Consider the following 14,808-nt stretch of genomic DNA (forward strand, 5'->3'; position numbering starts at 1 on the left):
AAGTGGAACAAAGTTGCTAACAAAACATCGCCATCCGTCTTCGGCGAATCGGACACCATCGCCGAGAGAGCGCGATTTAGAAGGCTTCTCGGTTCCACGCGTTCGCGCTCACGGCACTTATGCGCCAGGGAGTCCAATTTATAATAGACTGGAACACGGTGTGGATTTAACTTCGAATGTAGGCCACCCAGTGTCGCGCGAGCACGCGTTCGAATCGCCACTGAGTGCTCGCGAGCGTCGTTCGAGCCGGGACGGAGTGACAGACCGTGGGGCGAGGGCAGAGGTAGAACAGGTGCGTTCAGATTCGATGGATTTATTTAAGAAACGCCGTGCATATACACGGCCGAACTTCCGCCTGATTTTCCCTCTAAAATTGGGCGTCGTTGGGACATAGCGTTGGCACGAGGAGCGTTGAATCGAATTCGAGATTCTGGGGCAAGTGTCCAGGTCGGATGGTGCGGGAAAGGAAACTGGAAGACTTGTAGAGACGAGGTATTTAGTCCGAGGACTGTTCGGAAGTGGAAATTGGAGGATGAGGTTCGCAGGGAATCGCAGGGTCCAAGGTGACCAGGATACATCGAGTGCAAACATCTGGAGTTAGGTCTGGAAGGATAAGGTTCGGAAGAAAACTTCTCTCCTTAGCTGATGGCCTATCGTAGTTAGCGTTCCTAAATTTTCCATTGCACAGCTTCCATTGCAAGTGTTCGAGTGTCCAACTTAATTTGTTTCAATTACATTCGTTAAACCGAACCCAGACCTAAACCTTTCGGACTTTAATTATTTACTAATAATATAATAATTACGTACTAATGTAATTTAATTTTTAAGGTTAACTTGGATTACAATTAGTATGGAAAAAATTTAAAAAAAAAATCCTAATACAGTAAAGACTGGATAAGTGCAAGATGACTATCCTCGCCACTGTGGGGTGTTCCCTCCTGACGTTCAGCGAGCGAGCAGTGTAATACGATCCTAACCGAGATATCGGTGAGACTATGGTACTATCGTGTCACCGATACGCTTCTGCTGACCGATTTTTTTCCTCAGACCTCCTTCTCTTTCACTCTCTGCCCTTTTCTACGTTCGACGCTCGACTCGAGCCAAATGTAAACACAGAATAGAAACCCGGACTGGATAATTGCAATGTTTCGGTCCCGATTTTCGTGCACTTATCCGGATACACTGTAGTGCAGTTTTTGCGGAAAACTGGTCTTTCTTCCTGGACGAGTCATCCAATTTTTCCACAAGCTCGACACCCCGACTGTCGTCCCTGTAATTCATCACTCCGCGTGGTCATTCATAATCCCGATCGATTCCCGCGTCACGTGGCGGTAATCACTCCGAATTCCCAGCGTTACATGTTTATGGACCAATTTCGCCGACCTACGCCGACGAACGCGCCAGTCGTACAAATCGGACGGCCGTCCGTGTCGCTCATTCATAAGTTTATGGCGCGTGAAATGCACGGCGCGCATTTGCATACTCGCGCGTATCATTCCGCGTGCTTTATAATCGTAACTTAAGAGGGACGTTTACGGCACTTCCAGGTGGAAAAGTGTGCCGTCGTTAAAAGCGGGCATCATGTCGTTTATCGCTAGCGTTGTAATCGTCGAAGCGTAAGCTCCGATGTCCAAACATCTCCTCGGTTCGAGTAATCGAGGATCCACCGTGCGATACTTTTGTTACCCCTTTGTATTGGGCGTGAGTCACGTCACGTGACACCTTCCCAGTTGCCTCTCACCAACCAGTTTCTGGGTCTCCATGTGTCTCTATTCGAGGATCAACAAGATTCTTTATCTGCCTTTTGTTTGATTTTTCCCACCAAGAGGCTCAACTGGTGGACGTAGCATCTAGGCTCTGCGAAGTGAGTCAGTCCAGCTGTGCGAGTCCTTGACCTGTATACGACTGGAAACAGCTTTGACTGATAGCTTCCCAAGTGAGCGACGTCCATGTTTTCATAGAGGGATACAGAACTGGCGAAACCTAAAAAAAAAAGGCCTCGTGAAGTATCGATTCTAGCGTAGCTCGATACGTTACGCCGAAGATGCGCAGCCCACGATACACTGCTCGAAACAATTAAGGGATCATGTTTCTAAGGAACCCAGGGAGTCGAACCAAAGCCTCGTGGAGCCCGAGCTGTTTGGATATTCGACCGATCCACCACTCGACCACTTGGGTACGTGACTATTCGAGTACTTGACCACTCGACTACTTGGATACGTGGCTATTCGAGTACTTGATCACCTGATTTGCTGCGCAACTGTCTACCTATCCGTCTGCCTACTAGACTACTTAACCGCTCGATTGCTTCGATTCTCCGAGTCTCGGCGATTTCAGTCATCGAATATTCGATGAACTCGCGCGAAAGAGAGAGAGAGAGAGAGAGAGAGAGAGAGAGAGAGAGAGAGAGAGAGAGAGAGCGTGTGGAAAGCGTCGGTCGTTCGTCGTTTCTCGGATAATTTTAGATCGGCAAGATAGCGCGCGGCGTGCGTGCGCCGCGACGCTGAAGCGTAGGGGGGGGGGGGGGAGGGGGCGAGCAGAGGTGGCGGAAAGAGAAAGAGCAAACCGTTCGGGCAGAGGTGTGGGAGGAATAACACCGGCGGGCGGAGTGGTTATGGAAGACGACGGGGAAAATCGGTGCCCGCCGGGGCGAGAATTGTTTACGAAAGAGAAAACGAAACGGGGCGAGGTGGGGGGCGGCGGGGGGTTGGGTTTCCGTGGGAAAAGGATGGAAAGGGTTCCGTCGAGATGAACAAGGCCAGAAGGAGAAGATCAGGGTGAAGATAGCGATGGGACTAATTCAATTGTCGCTGGGGAAAAAGCTCGATAAGCGCGAGACCCAGATTCGAGGGGTTTCGAGAGCCCCGCGACGCTGAAACTTGAGAGAAGTTGAGAGTCGTCGATGTCCCAGTATGTCTCGCGCAGCGACGGCGGCTCGGGGGGCCCTCGAGTAGCACCTTTCTGGTCGTGCTCCCGTCACACCATAGGTTATTTCCCGTCGCTTTTCATGGATGGAAGAATTCGACGTACAGGGTGGTCCGCTCCGCTAGTAAGTGTCGCCGCAATAGAATGAAGTACCCGAGGTCCTAGTATAAGTAAGGGAGAGCCCTAGTGACCCCCGCTGCGAGGGATCGTCGAGTTCGTCGATGACAGAAATGGGATGTCTGCTTCGTTCTATTGCGGCGGCACTTCCTTTCGGGTCTAGTATCAAGCGGATCGCCCTGTAGTAACAGGTGTTTCGTAAACCTCCGTAAACCTGGCGTTGATTAAAATAAAAATGTCGATCGACGCCTTGGCCGATCGAAACCGTTTCGAGCCGCCTCGAGGCCGTCGCTACCGGAACGGAGACAGTGATAAACACCGCAGCGAGGAGGCGCGAGACGGACGTACCAGAAGAGAAAGAGTGGGAAGAGCGACGAGGACGTCGCTCGGAAGAAGCTCCACCTCGCGGCGGAGGGACAGAGACAGGGCCACGAGAGTCAGGGAGCGAGTGTTCTACTCGGACGCAGTTATGCCGACCAGCTCAAACTGGGTGCCGCCAAATCGAACCCCGGTTCGAATTCCGCACGGCCGCGGCCGCGAGAAGGAAACGCGCGAGGAAGAGGAAGAGGACGCCGAGGAGGAAGCCAACGGAAAGGGCTCGTGCCGGTGAGATAGGACAACAACGCGAGGAAAGGCACGAAAAAGGGAGAAAAAGGTACGTCGCCCGAAGGAAACTTTCTGCCTTCCTGAACCAGTGTATGGAGAGAGAGAGAAAGAGAGAAAAAAAGAAAGAAAAACGCGAGAAAGGGCGAGAAGGTTGGACACAGAGAGCCGAGAGGAGGGGGAGGAGGTTCGACGAGGGACCAAGCGCCACGTCGGGAGATAAAAAGACGAGCGAGAAGGTCGGGGCACCGTGCCGCCGGTCGTTAGTGAGGTGCAAGTAAAAGAAGGATGAAAAAGGGTATTGTTGCTTCGAGCTGCTCGTGTTTTTGTTTCTCTTCTTTCCACGCTCCTTTCGTCTCTAGTGAATGTGTGTCGCGTGTGACGAACCCTCTGTGTCGGGTCTTTTTTCCTCCTTTCCCTGCCGCGGTGGGAAACTCGGCGGGACTTTTTTTTTTTACACACGCGCGCTTTGCGTGGGCTCCTCGAGGTCGCGCGGCGATCGTTTCCGGGCAAGACGTTCACGTGCTTTCCAAGTGGAAATAAGTTCCGGTTGAAGGATGGGAGCACGGGAAATCTAGGAAGCCTGGAAATTGGCAGGTATCGCTCGGTTGATGACGTATCGAAGTTTAATTCTAAGATGACATTTTCATCGACAGATTCGAATTTTTAATTCGATTTAATTTGTGACTATTGTTCTTTCTTAGGTGGGAGCTTTCGCCAGTAAATTTTTCTGCGGAGGTTGCACGGTGTCGGTTCCTACGGGTCGAGGGTATTTTCTGCGTCGATGATTCAGAGACGTCCGGCGATCATATGGTCCGTATTTACGACTCGAATGATCGAGATTTCACGGGATGGGATTGACAGGCAAAATCGCGACGGCGGCTATATGAAAACGGTGTAGACGAGAGGAATTAAGCGTGGTTTCATTTTACGGGGTAACCTAGATCTTTAAAACGACACTTTTCTACGTAACTACAAATCCCGGTTTCTAAAAAATGACGAATTATCGAAACGTTTGCCGAAAAGTGTGACATAAAAGATTTATTTCCGTTCAAACCGCCTGTCAGCTGTTCGACGATTGTCAGACACCGGTCGCTGAAAATTTTCACTGTTTTCTTTCCTGCCTATTAATACTCGGCTGTTTGGATTACGAATGGTGCCTTTAGGAATGCACATACGTCTTCCCTTTCGTTTCATTCACGAAGAATGCAACCTACGTTCGGAAATTTATTTTCCTCGGAGGGTTCAACGCGTTTACCCCCTCCATTTGCCACGGTTCGGGTTACACAGCATCGTCTGTTCCAAGTTGAATGCGAAAACTGTGAACAAACCTTTCGGCTTTCCATTCATTCAACGAACTTCGACATTTTCGCGTCGAGACCCATCGATCCTCATCTTTAAATTATTTTGGACAATCCGGCATCGAAACTATGTGACTAAATTTCTAGCTTCGAATCGTTAGCACAAATCGATTAACTCCATAACACAAAAAGGATGTCGAGAATTGCAACGAAATGGTCTCTGAAATAAATTATTTATTATTCAATGGCAAATTTTGTCGCTTAACGATGTCGGTCTATATTATTCGGGGAATTATTATAAACATCAAAAATTATGACTACGCCAAGACACTTAACCCTTTGCGGTCCTATGTCGAGTGAGGCTCGACAAAAATGTACTGAAATCAGAAAATTCGGACTGCGAATGGCTAAATTTACGATTTTTCAAAAAAATGGAGTTAATCGACTCGTGCAGTGAACGGCTGACGTAACTCCCGCTATTCTCGTCTAATCTTGGCCAGTGCTCGATAACATCAAGGGGGAAGTAAAGGGAAAGCAATTTTGTGGCTCCGCGATGACAAAAGTTCATCCAACCAGCCCGAGGATAGCAATCGCAAAAAGACGACGCGAAATCAAATAGCACGGGCGTCCGTCAACTGTCCTGCGCGTTGGCTCGCCCGAGACATCCTGGACAGGGGGATGATAACTGCCCCGGAGCGAAAAAATACATCTTCCTTTTTTCAGTTAGCCGCGTCACTGGCCTTTATTGCTGCGCCCTACCCCTCCCCGCGGCCTCACCTTTTATGGCGCTGCAACGGCCACGGAACGATCCCGGTCGTCGAAAACGCGTCCGCACCCTTGAAATAGAGAACCGGCGGGGGTGGCGTCATTTTTCCTGACGCAATTCCCTCGGTTTTTCCGGTTGTCCTTTCGCCCTCGGGAAATTTCATTTTCTTTGCCGTCCGCGCATCCCCCGGGCGTACCCGGGGATGTGTTTGGAAAGCTTTGACGCGTGTTTTCCCTGTTTTTCGGGAGACTAATTAGGGGTTGGGTAGAGTCGGAGATACCCGGGGTCTTAAAATATTATTGGGTACCTGGAACCCTCTTAGGGCTTGTCAGTGTTCAAAACATCTCCATGGGTATAGTCACTGATAGGGGATCTCGCGAGGTCGTTAAACAGAGCATTTCTTGCACTTATCCGGTCTTTACCGAATGTTTGGGAGAAAGTGTGGTTCGTATCGAAGTAGTATCGGCCGACATTGATCAGACAAGCTTACATTTTTTGGTAATAATCGACATTTTAAGTCGCATTTAATTAAAACTAGATTACATGAAAAATTAGGTTATTTAAGCAAGGTTCTAGGGTGGATTGACCCAAATACAGTAACAGGTATTCTAGGTCAGTCTCGAGATCGAGACCAAGCGACTTACATCGATCCTCTATAGCAAATTAAACGAATTAAGGGTGATAATGTCGACTACTTCAGCTTCTATTATAAAATATTTAATACGACAGCCACGAAACCGTACTCCCTGTAATTCTTAATCAAAATATCTTCTTTAATTCTTCCGACCACCCCGTAAGTTTACCCCTACTAAATTTGTAAAATATTGTCACAAGAAACAAAAAAAAAACAAACAAATACCAACACGGACCATCTGTCACGTGTATCGAGAAATTTATAGCGAGTGTTGCGTGCCAAGTGAAAACGAAATTTTAAGAAAACGCGCGCCGAAAGATAAATCAAAGCGTAAATTGAACCTTTGCGAGTTGAACTCAAACAACGGAACGAGCTGTTGATGACTCAGCGCCACTTTATGCACTCTGGCTACGATCGAGATTGATGCATCATGACAGAAGATGATGCAATGCGATATAATTGTTCCGACTGAGTCAGACTTGTCGCAATATACAATTCTCCACTATCTCTGCCCTTCCAATTTCATCCCCGAAATAATAAACAAATCTCGTTGTTACCATTAAACAATATTGCCGAACCGTTCTCATAACACAAACAAATACAAATTATAATCTGTAATTGTGTTGCGTTGTTTATATCGTTAAAGAAATTTTCCGTGAGATTATAATTAGATCTCAGGTGTCGGGGTGCAGACAGTTTTATTTTCGTCGCGTAAATGGAAATGCAGCTAGAACTCGCGAGAACGGCCCGACGGTCGAGACTCGATTTTCGAGCGTTCAAACGAAGCCGCGACGCTATTTCGGTTCCCGATCGTCCACTCGAGAAAAAAGCTGGCTCGTTTGTCGAGGATCGATCAAGTTTTCATCGCGACGCGTCCGAGAGGAAAACGAGCAGCGTTAATCGTGCGGCCTCGATGAGAAGTTTAGTGCTTCTTTTTTTTTTCTCTCTCTCTTTTTTTACTTGGCACAGCGAGAACTGTTCTTCCGCGCGATGGAGAGGCTCGAGGCGTAACGAGATATTCGTGAGACGAGGAAATTTCTGGGAAACCAGACGTATTTGGTATATCTTTCGAAAACGAAATCCAAACGGAAAGTAACGTCAAAAAAGATTATTTAATATATCGAGTTAGATTTATAAATATTATCCTGTTTACTTTTTTGACTTCGAGTACGCTGACTGTCCGTTAAAAAATATTTCAGTGGTCTGGAAATCTCACCTTCTTTAGATTACAATTTTCAGTATTCATATTTGTTTATTCAAATGTTTGTTATTCAAATGTTCAAAGACTGCTCCCATGTCGTAAATACTTCGTCCTCCCCCCTTCTGTCCTTACTTCTTCGCGCCGGCTATGGGATCACAGGCATCCCTCGAAACTCCATAATCGTTCCGACGCGTCGCAAAAACTCCGCGGGCCAATTTATCCAGCGACAGTTTTCCCAGCCTCTGGCCACTGTTCGTTCAGCGTCACTAAGGGAAGACGGAGGAGTGGGTGGGGGGTTGATTCACCGCTCGTGTGATTTAGGAATTGTCGGGACGGTTGGAGGGGGTGTAACCCGCTTTCGAGGACAGAACGATAACCCAAGTTTAAATTGGAGGGTCGGCCACTTAAGATTCAGTTCCATAAACTGGAAAGTTCAGCCCCACTTTCCAGCGGCAGCGGGACGAACTTCGCCCGTGCCTGACGCTGCAATTAGGCGAGTATTTTCGATCGAATTCAATTAGCTCCGCGACGAGCTAGCCCTCGCGGAGACAAAGTTCGCGACGTTGGCTGGTTTCGCGCGAGTCTTGCTCGCGAAAATAAAATCGTGGCTCTTGTTATCCTCCAAATGAAATATTCTTGAAGCTATGTACTATTGTAAGACCGTTCCAAAGTCAGTTAACGTCGCGGGAGTCCCAACAGTGTTGGACACAGGGTTCTGAAATGTTTTATTTTTTATCCAGTGTTAGGTTTACCATGGTGACCCAACGTGACCAAATTGGGGGCACACTTCGATCATAAAACACTTCCTAGATTCACAACCCTCTATGATCTTCTTGTGGTTCTTATATTCTGCATTTAAGCTCCAAGATTGTCATGGTGACCCAACGTGACCCAATTGAAGACAACACGTTGATCATAAAACACTTCCCAGAATCACAAACCTTCCATAATCCACTTGTACTCTTCATATTCTGCATTTAGAACCCCAAGACTATCATGGTGATCCAATATGACCCAATTGGGTGCAATACATTGACAACAAAGCACTTCCCAGACCTCCAGCCTCCTGTTATCTTGCCATAACCCTCACATCCTGCATTTAGACCCTCAAAAGTACCACGCTGGCCCAGCTTGTCCCAGTTTCAGTAAGCTGAAATTCTTCCGTACCGGGGCACGAAGGGTGGGAAGAGGTTCGAAAACATGTTCGCGCGGGTGACCCCAGCTGGCGTGATGCAACCGCATGTAAATCATCCGCAACAGGATCGACCGGGCGAAACCAACGTTGTACCGCGCACTTCTGGGCGCACTTACGCGGAACGACGACGATGCACATGTTAACGTGACGCGGGGTAAACGTCGGCAACACGTGTCGCGCGAGTAATCCATGGGTTGTCGTTACCTCGACCGTGTCACAAATGCACCGCCATCGGCACGCTGTGTATGCAGCCGATGTAGCCGATTCACTGGCTCCCATCCACGCCAATCTCGTCGCGCGACTCCCGAGGAGTCAATTTTTCGAACTAATACGCGTACGGTAAATACCACTGGCACGCACTGGGTGTCCCACAAGTAGCGATAATGTGTTTCTTTAGGTATACAGGGCTATCGAATCGAGCGACGTTGATTGGGGAGATACGAGGGATTAATTAACGTTTAGGAGTAAACCCGAACTAACTCTCGAGTAAGTAGGCCTAATCCTTGACCTAACCTATCCCCAGCATAACTAGACTAATATGTTTTTCTTTTTTTGAATCTTTGCACTCATTTCGTGTTTCTGCGAACAGATAACGCTGACAATAAATAGAAAATGTATCATTACATAGATATAACAGATTGAGGTTTCATAAATTATTAGAATCATTTTTTGACTTGCAGGACGGTTATCGTGGTATTGTTCGAAGTTAACAAAGAGCAGAAGTTTGCGCTGTTAGCAGAAGGTCGTATAATTTCATCTGTTCAACGTCGTAGAGCCGATCAAACGTAATACACGGCCATCAAAATGCGTATCGAATCTCGCGACCGGAAATCGTTAAAATCGCCAGGTGTCGGATAGGCTGTTGCGTCTACCGAACGTTTCCGCGGCGCGGCGCACTTCAAATAAACCCATTTCTCTTTTTCTTTGTCTCGCGTCTTCGTCGAGCTATGCAGAAATAATAACCAACCGAAAGCCGAACCTTTTTAATTGATTAAACTTGTAATATAATTTTTGTATCCGGACAAATCAATTCAAGATACAAAAGAAGAAACATCCAGCCCCTGATACCGATATTCAGGTTAGACCCATCGCGGTCTAAATTTAGATAATTCGTTAGAGCAACGAGGCAATAAAGCACGTGACCAATTTGTAAATAAGAAATCGCGGGAGAAAATTCACAGAACGCTGAACGTAAACGGAGCGCGTGGTGCAAAAATAACTAAATCGAATATAAAGGTACTTTTCTATGGCAGCGCGTGTACACTCTAAATATCAGCGGCAAATTTTCCAATTGTACGTTTCGAACAGTGGGCTTCGGAGAATTTAAAATTATCAGATTGGCGCAGGAATTCCGTTCGGTAGTAAACAGGAATTCAATTTTTAGTCTTGGCACGCCGGTTGCCCAAACCACTTGCAATTTAATACGCTACACTTTACCAGACTCGATTTATTACATTTTCTGCTTGGCACAATGTGCGCTCGAGTTTCTTTCATTCAAAACAACGAACCCGAATGAACAAGTTAAATTTATTTTCCTCCTTAGTATTCTCCTACTCTCGTATCAGTTCCTGACTGTCGCCGAAAATATTCGTAAATTTTGAACCTCAAACGTTACCGTGGAAAAATATCTAATTAAGAAATAATTCTTTAATTTAAAATCTCCATCGACGAAACTCTCTGAATATCAACTTTCCGGCCCTAATACCCGAAGACAGCCAAAATTTCGCAACGACTCGAGAAGGGACGCCCCTCCTCGTTAATCCTCCGTTCCCCCTCGCGCACGTTGAAGGTGCTCGGAGTTTTGATAAGTGTCATGCAAATGCACGCGCGGCTCTTAACGAGCCCTAAGTTTTTGCCAGGACGTAACTTTCCCATGGAGTTTCTTTCGATGCCTCCTGGCATTAAAATGCATCCGCGTTCAAATGAACGTGATTACAGTCGCGCGTATTTCGGCGAAAGCGGCCGGGAAACGACGGAACTTCGTTTCCCCGCGAAACTTCCCCGAGGGAATTGAAAGAAAAAAAATGATAGAGAGAACTTTTTAAACTCTTCCTGATTGCGGCTTGGAGCCGTTTGTTGCTCGATATCGCGATCCCAGCCGGAACGGTGTTTGTTTTAACAATAATTCCGACCTCGTTTTCACGACGCTGTAACATACACCAAACACGAACAAATAAACCGGGATTATTTTTAAATTGACGCGGACGAACGTACGTCACTATACATTTCAACGTAGGAGCTTAATATCGCTTCGGTTTGACGAATTTCGATATCGAACGAAGGAATCTTTTCTTAATCGTTGCGAAATTTTGAAACAATTTAGATGTCAAAAAAGAACTTTCGATATCGATCGTTAGAATGGAATCTATCGAAAGAAATTCGAATGTGTACGATCGTCGTGCCGCTGACACTTAAAACTGCGCCTGAAGTGGAATCAGTGTGAACAGTAGAACAATACCGTCCCAGGTCAGACTCGTGACGTCGAATATAAATAAAGCTCTACAAGGGGCGTACAATAAACCGTGCTCTCGTTAATGTAACAATAATCACGAAACGCGAGGGCCGTTCCTCGGGGTTCGTGTTCCTTGTCTTAATTACGGTATCCAGAGGAAATCTGGAGCACTTACCAAAGCCCGGAAGCGCCGGCAGGAGAGTTGTTTATAAATCAATTACGTCCGTGCATTGTCAAAGCATTTTCTGCCTCGATTAATTTCACCGCCTCCTCTGCCTTTCCCTCGGAACTTCATCGTGCGCAATAAAACAACCGAACGCGACGTATTATACAATTCGTACCTTTGTTACATTTTCGCATACAAGGTGTCCCATTTCGATCTTTCGAACGAGTACACGATTATCCACGTGGGAAAAGTATTTTAGCGATAGATAAATCAAACGTGTAATTAAACATATCGATCGCAACGGAGTTATTATACAGAGTGTCCTGTTTTGTATTCGAGTTCGTGCTTTGCTCATTCCATTTGCAATTTATTACACCGTTGATTTATCATTAATCAGTTTAATCGCAATTCGAGTATTCTGTATGAGTCAATCTCTCTTCCTTCGATGATTCGACATTTCTTCTTCCGTTTCGTCCACTGGTTCACCACCCTCCCCTCTTTCCATTTAGTCTCCCCCACCTTTTCTCTTTCTCCTTCGTCCATCCCCTTTACCCCCTACTTCCCACTCCAAAAGGTAACACAGCCCACAAACGAATGAACGACGATATGCACCTGAGCTTTCATGCCCCCCTCCTCCCACTCCTGCATCCCAGCCACGCTCCTCTTTGATGTCACTTCCCAGACTCTGTGTGTATCGTGTGCGGCGAGAAAGAAAGGTAGGGAGAGGCGAGAGACGACCAAAAACGCTCTTCAAAGCATAGATTTACGCCCTCCACCACCGCCACCCTTCCCCCCGGTTCTCACTCGCCACTTTCCACCAGCGAGAATGTTTTCCTATTCCATGCATCCGTCGGGAAGCGTGCAGCTGCAACCCGAGCCGGCGTTTCCAAGGGTGAATCGGCCCGCCGGCGAGCGCTTTAATCGCCCATCCTTTGGGACAACTCGCGGGGAAGTGCTCGAAACGAAGATGAATCGGAGATACGATGCAATTTTTGTTAATATATACTGATATTATTTTATTTTTCAGATTGAGTGCCGTTGAGAGATCTGCGACATAGCGAGCAGCTAATGGCTAACTAAGGAGACAGGACTAATATCTTATGATCTGAAACTGGAGGATTCGAGGATTGGCCACCGGTCTTCGAAACTCATGTAAGCGAAAATTAAATTTTCATTATTGTTATATCTTCGTTTGCTAAATCAACATTCTCATCGCAGATTTCATCGCGGAAGTCGAGGCTTGAAAGAAGTCTCAGAGGCAGTCTGAGACAGTTGACAAAAAATCAAAGAAGACAGAAAGGTAGGAAGACGTTTCAGAAAAAAGAAGAGACGACTGAGGCAGCAAGGGAACTTTTAAAGAAGCATTCCAAGAACAGGAAGGGTTCTAAGATACCTCCAAAAGAAGAAGAGTCAGGAGAAACATAATTTAGAAGAGAAGAATAATGTATCTAAAAGGTATCCAAAGGAAGAAATAACAATTGCGAGAGTCTCGGTGAACACCTCTAAAAATTCGAAAAGAATCAAAGTGTCTGAAGGTAACCAAGCAAGCCCTGAAGAGGTATCCGAACATTCAAAGTAAGAAACCTACAGCAAGGCCTGAATCTGCCTAAAAGAAGAGTCCCAGGTGAGTCTAAAGGAAGAGATAACAATTCCGAAATAAGAAATAACGAGTCCATCTGTATATCCTAACCCAGACCCTAACGCAGAGCACTGAACCCCAACGATATGTTCAAGGTTCCATGAAGAACACCTTCGACGCGCTACAGGGTTGTTGTTCGGTGGGGGTGGCGTAAAAATTCTGACGACGATAAATTCGGATCAGCGGCGCGGATAAATCCCGCGGGAATCGAAGCGTGAAGGGACCAGGGAGGAAGTATCTTTCTTTTTTTGCCCTACAAGGACAGAAGATCGCGCGGGATAAATTCCCGCGAACGCGCGAATAAATTGAAAGAAATACAGGGGAACAAAAGAAAACCGAGGAGCGCTGATAAACGGTGAGTAATGGGGGCGCAAATTGCGTGCGAGCGACTCGAACTGATAAACGAACGATGAGAGTTTTTTTGCGGGTAGCGCGGATGCACCTGGAATATCAGGTCGCGATTTCGCTGGCGATTTTTCTGGGACAGTGTTTGACATTCTACGAATTTTTTAGGGGTTGGACCGCAGAGGAACGAGAAGGGAAGACCGAGGATTGTCCGAAAGAGGAAGAGTAGTCTGGGAAGAGTCTGAGAGAAGGGAATCTGAAGAAGAGAATATTTTGAATAATATCGCGGAAGAGAAGAGAGTCTGAGGATTTGTTGAAGAGAAGGGAATAGCCTGGGATGAGGTAACAGTTGCAAGAAGAAAACACGAGGAAAGTCTGAAAGAAGAAAATAGTAGAATTCTGAAAAAATCTTCTGAGACCTGTCTCGCCAAGTCTAAAAGAAGAAATAGGAACGTTGAGAGTGTCAGTCGTGCCAAACGTAACGAGACCTATCTGGAGAAGTCTGCAAAGCTCCAAAAGAACCTAACCTCACCAGTTGAACCGCGAAAGAAGAAATCCACAGAAAGTCCTGAATCCATAAAGCGCATAAATGAGAAAGCGGCGAGCAGACCGAGACAACACCCAGGGGACTAAGAATGAAGTCACATAACATTACGTAGCTACTTGAACGCGTTGCTTCGTTCTCCGAAGACTTCCGGAGTCGGTTCCTAATGGCGCAATATAATTCAACGCGTTCGCAGCCATTAAGCGAAGATAAAATCCCTGTCGAAGAGCTAATGGCCAATCGTAAAGCTGCCAGAAGGCGGACAGCGTAAAAAACGTGGCAGAAACACGCGTCCTGGTGTTTCGCGGAAGACGTCTTTTCTCGTTTCGCTTCCATTATGTATGTCCTCGCTGGTTGAAAGTATTCGTTGAGTATCGCGCGGTGAACGTTCGGCGAGATGCCGTGAATCTGTGACCATGGTAAGTGTGAGTCCTGTTAAGTGTGGTGGGTGAAGTGGATTTTTGAAACGGTGCCTTGGCTCTAAATTAACGAACACAATGGCGGGCACTGGAGTGAGCGTAGCTGGAGCTGGGATGCTGAGGACCAGACGCAGGGACGTCAGCGTGAAGCCAAACAGGAAACTCGACCGGAAGTCCTCGAGGGGGATGATATACGAGAACGAGGAACTGAGACTTAGAACTATTCGCATAAACGCTGAAGTGGAACAAGGTAATTAATGCTCGACTTTTCTGCCAGTGGCAAGTCAGGGAGTTGGCCTCCGCCATTGTTTGGATTCATATAATTCTGGTACCAAAGCTGTACGGACACTTTACTGACCTCAATTTGGAGATGATAATTGATAACATGCTTTCAAGTCACAGTTCTTGCATCAGGTTCAAGTAAGGTAATCTTGCCCGATGTCTATGTCTTTGGAATTCTATTGCACGTTTCATTTACGTCAGTCAATCATTCATAGTGAC

At 46.7% G+C, this 14,808-nt stretch overlaps 1 protein-coding gene across 3 annotated transcripts in view; it reads left to right on the forward strand.

The window, feature by feature from the left end:
* The first annotated feature begins 275 nt into the window (after positions 1-275).
* Positions 276-14,808, forward strand: part of LOC128896291 (uncharacterized) — a 33,148-nt gene continuing 18,615 nt past the window's right edge. The window contains exons 1-6 of one of the 3 annotated variants that reach the window (XM_054159557.1): positions 3,196-4,242; positions 4,350-4,458; positions 12,388-12,512; positions 12,579-12,984; positions 13,095-13,354; positions 13,513-14,557. In XM_054159557.1, coding sequence (XP_054015532.1) covers positions 14,386-14,557 — 172 coding nt within the window. In that variant the 5' untranslated portion in view covers positions 3,196-4,242; positions 4,350-4,458; positions 12,388-12,512; ... (1 more) ...; positions 13,095-13,354; positions 13,513-14,385. Of the gene's footprint in view, positions 293-3,195; positions 4,243-4,349; positions 4,459-12,387; positions 12,513-12,578; positions 12,985-13,094; positions 13,355-13,512; positions 14,558-14,808 lie in introns of those variants that run through there. The other 2 variants (XM_054159559.1, XM_054159558.1) reach the window with 2 other exon arrangements.

This window comes from Hylaeus anthracinus, unplaced genomic scaffold (genome assembly GCF_026225885.1).
Source record: "Hylaeus anthracinus isolate JK02 unplaced genomic scaffold, UHH_iyHylAnth1.0_haploid 0, whole genome shotgun sequence".
NCBI lineage: Eukaryota > Metazoa > Arthropoda > Insecta > Hymenoptera > Colletidae > Hylaeus > Hylaeus anthracinus.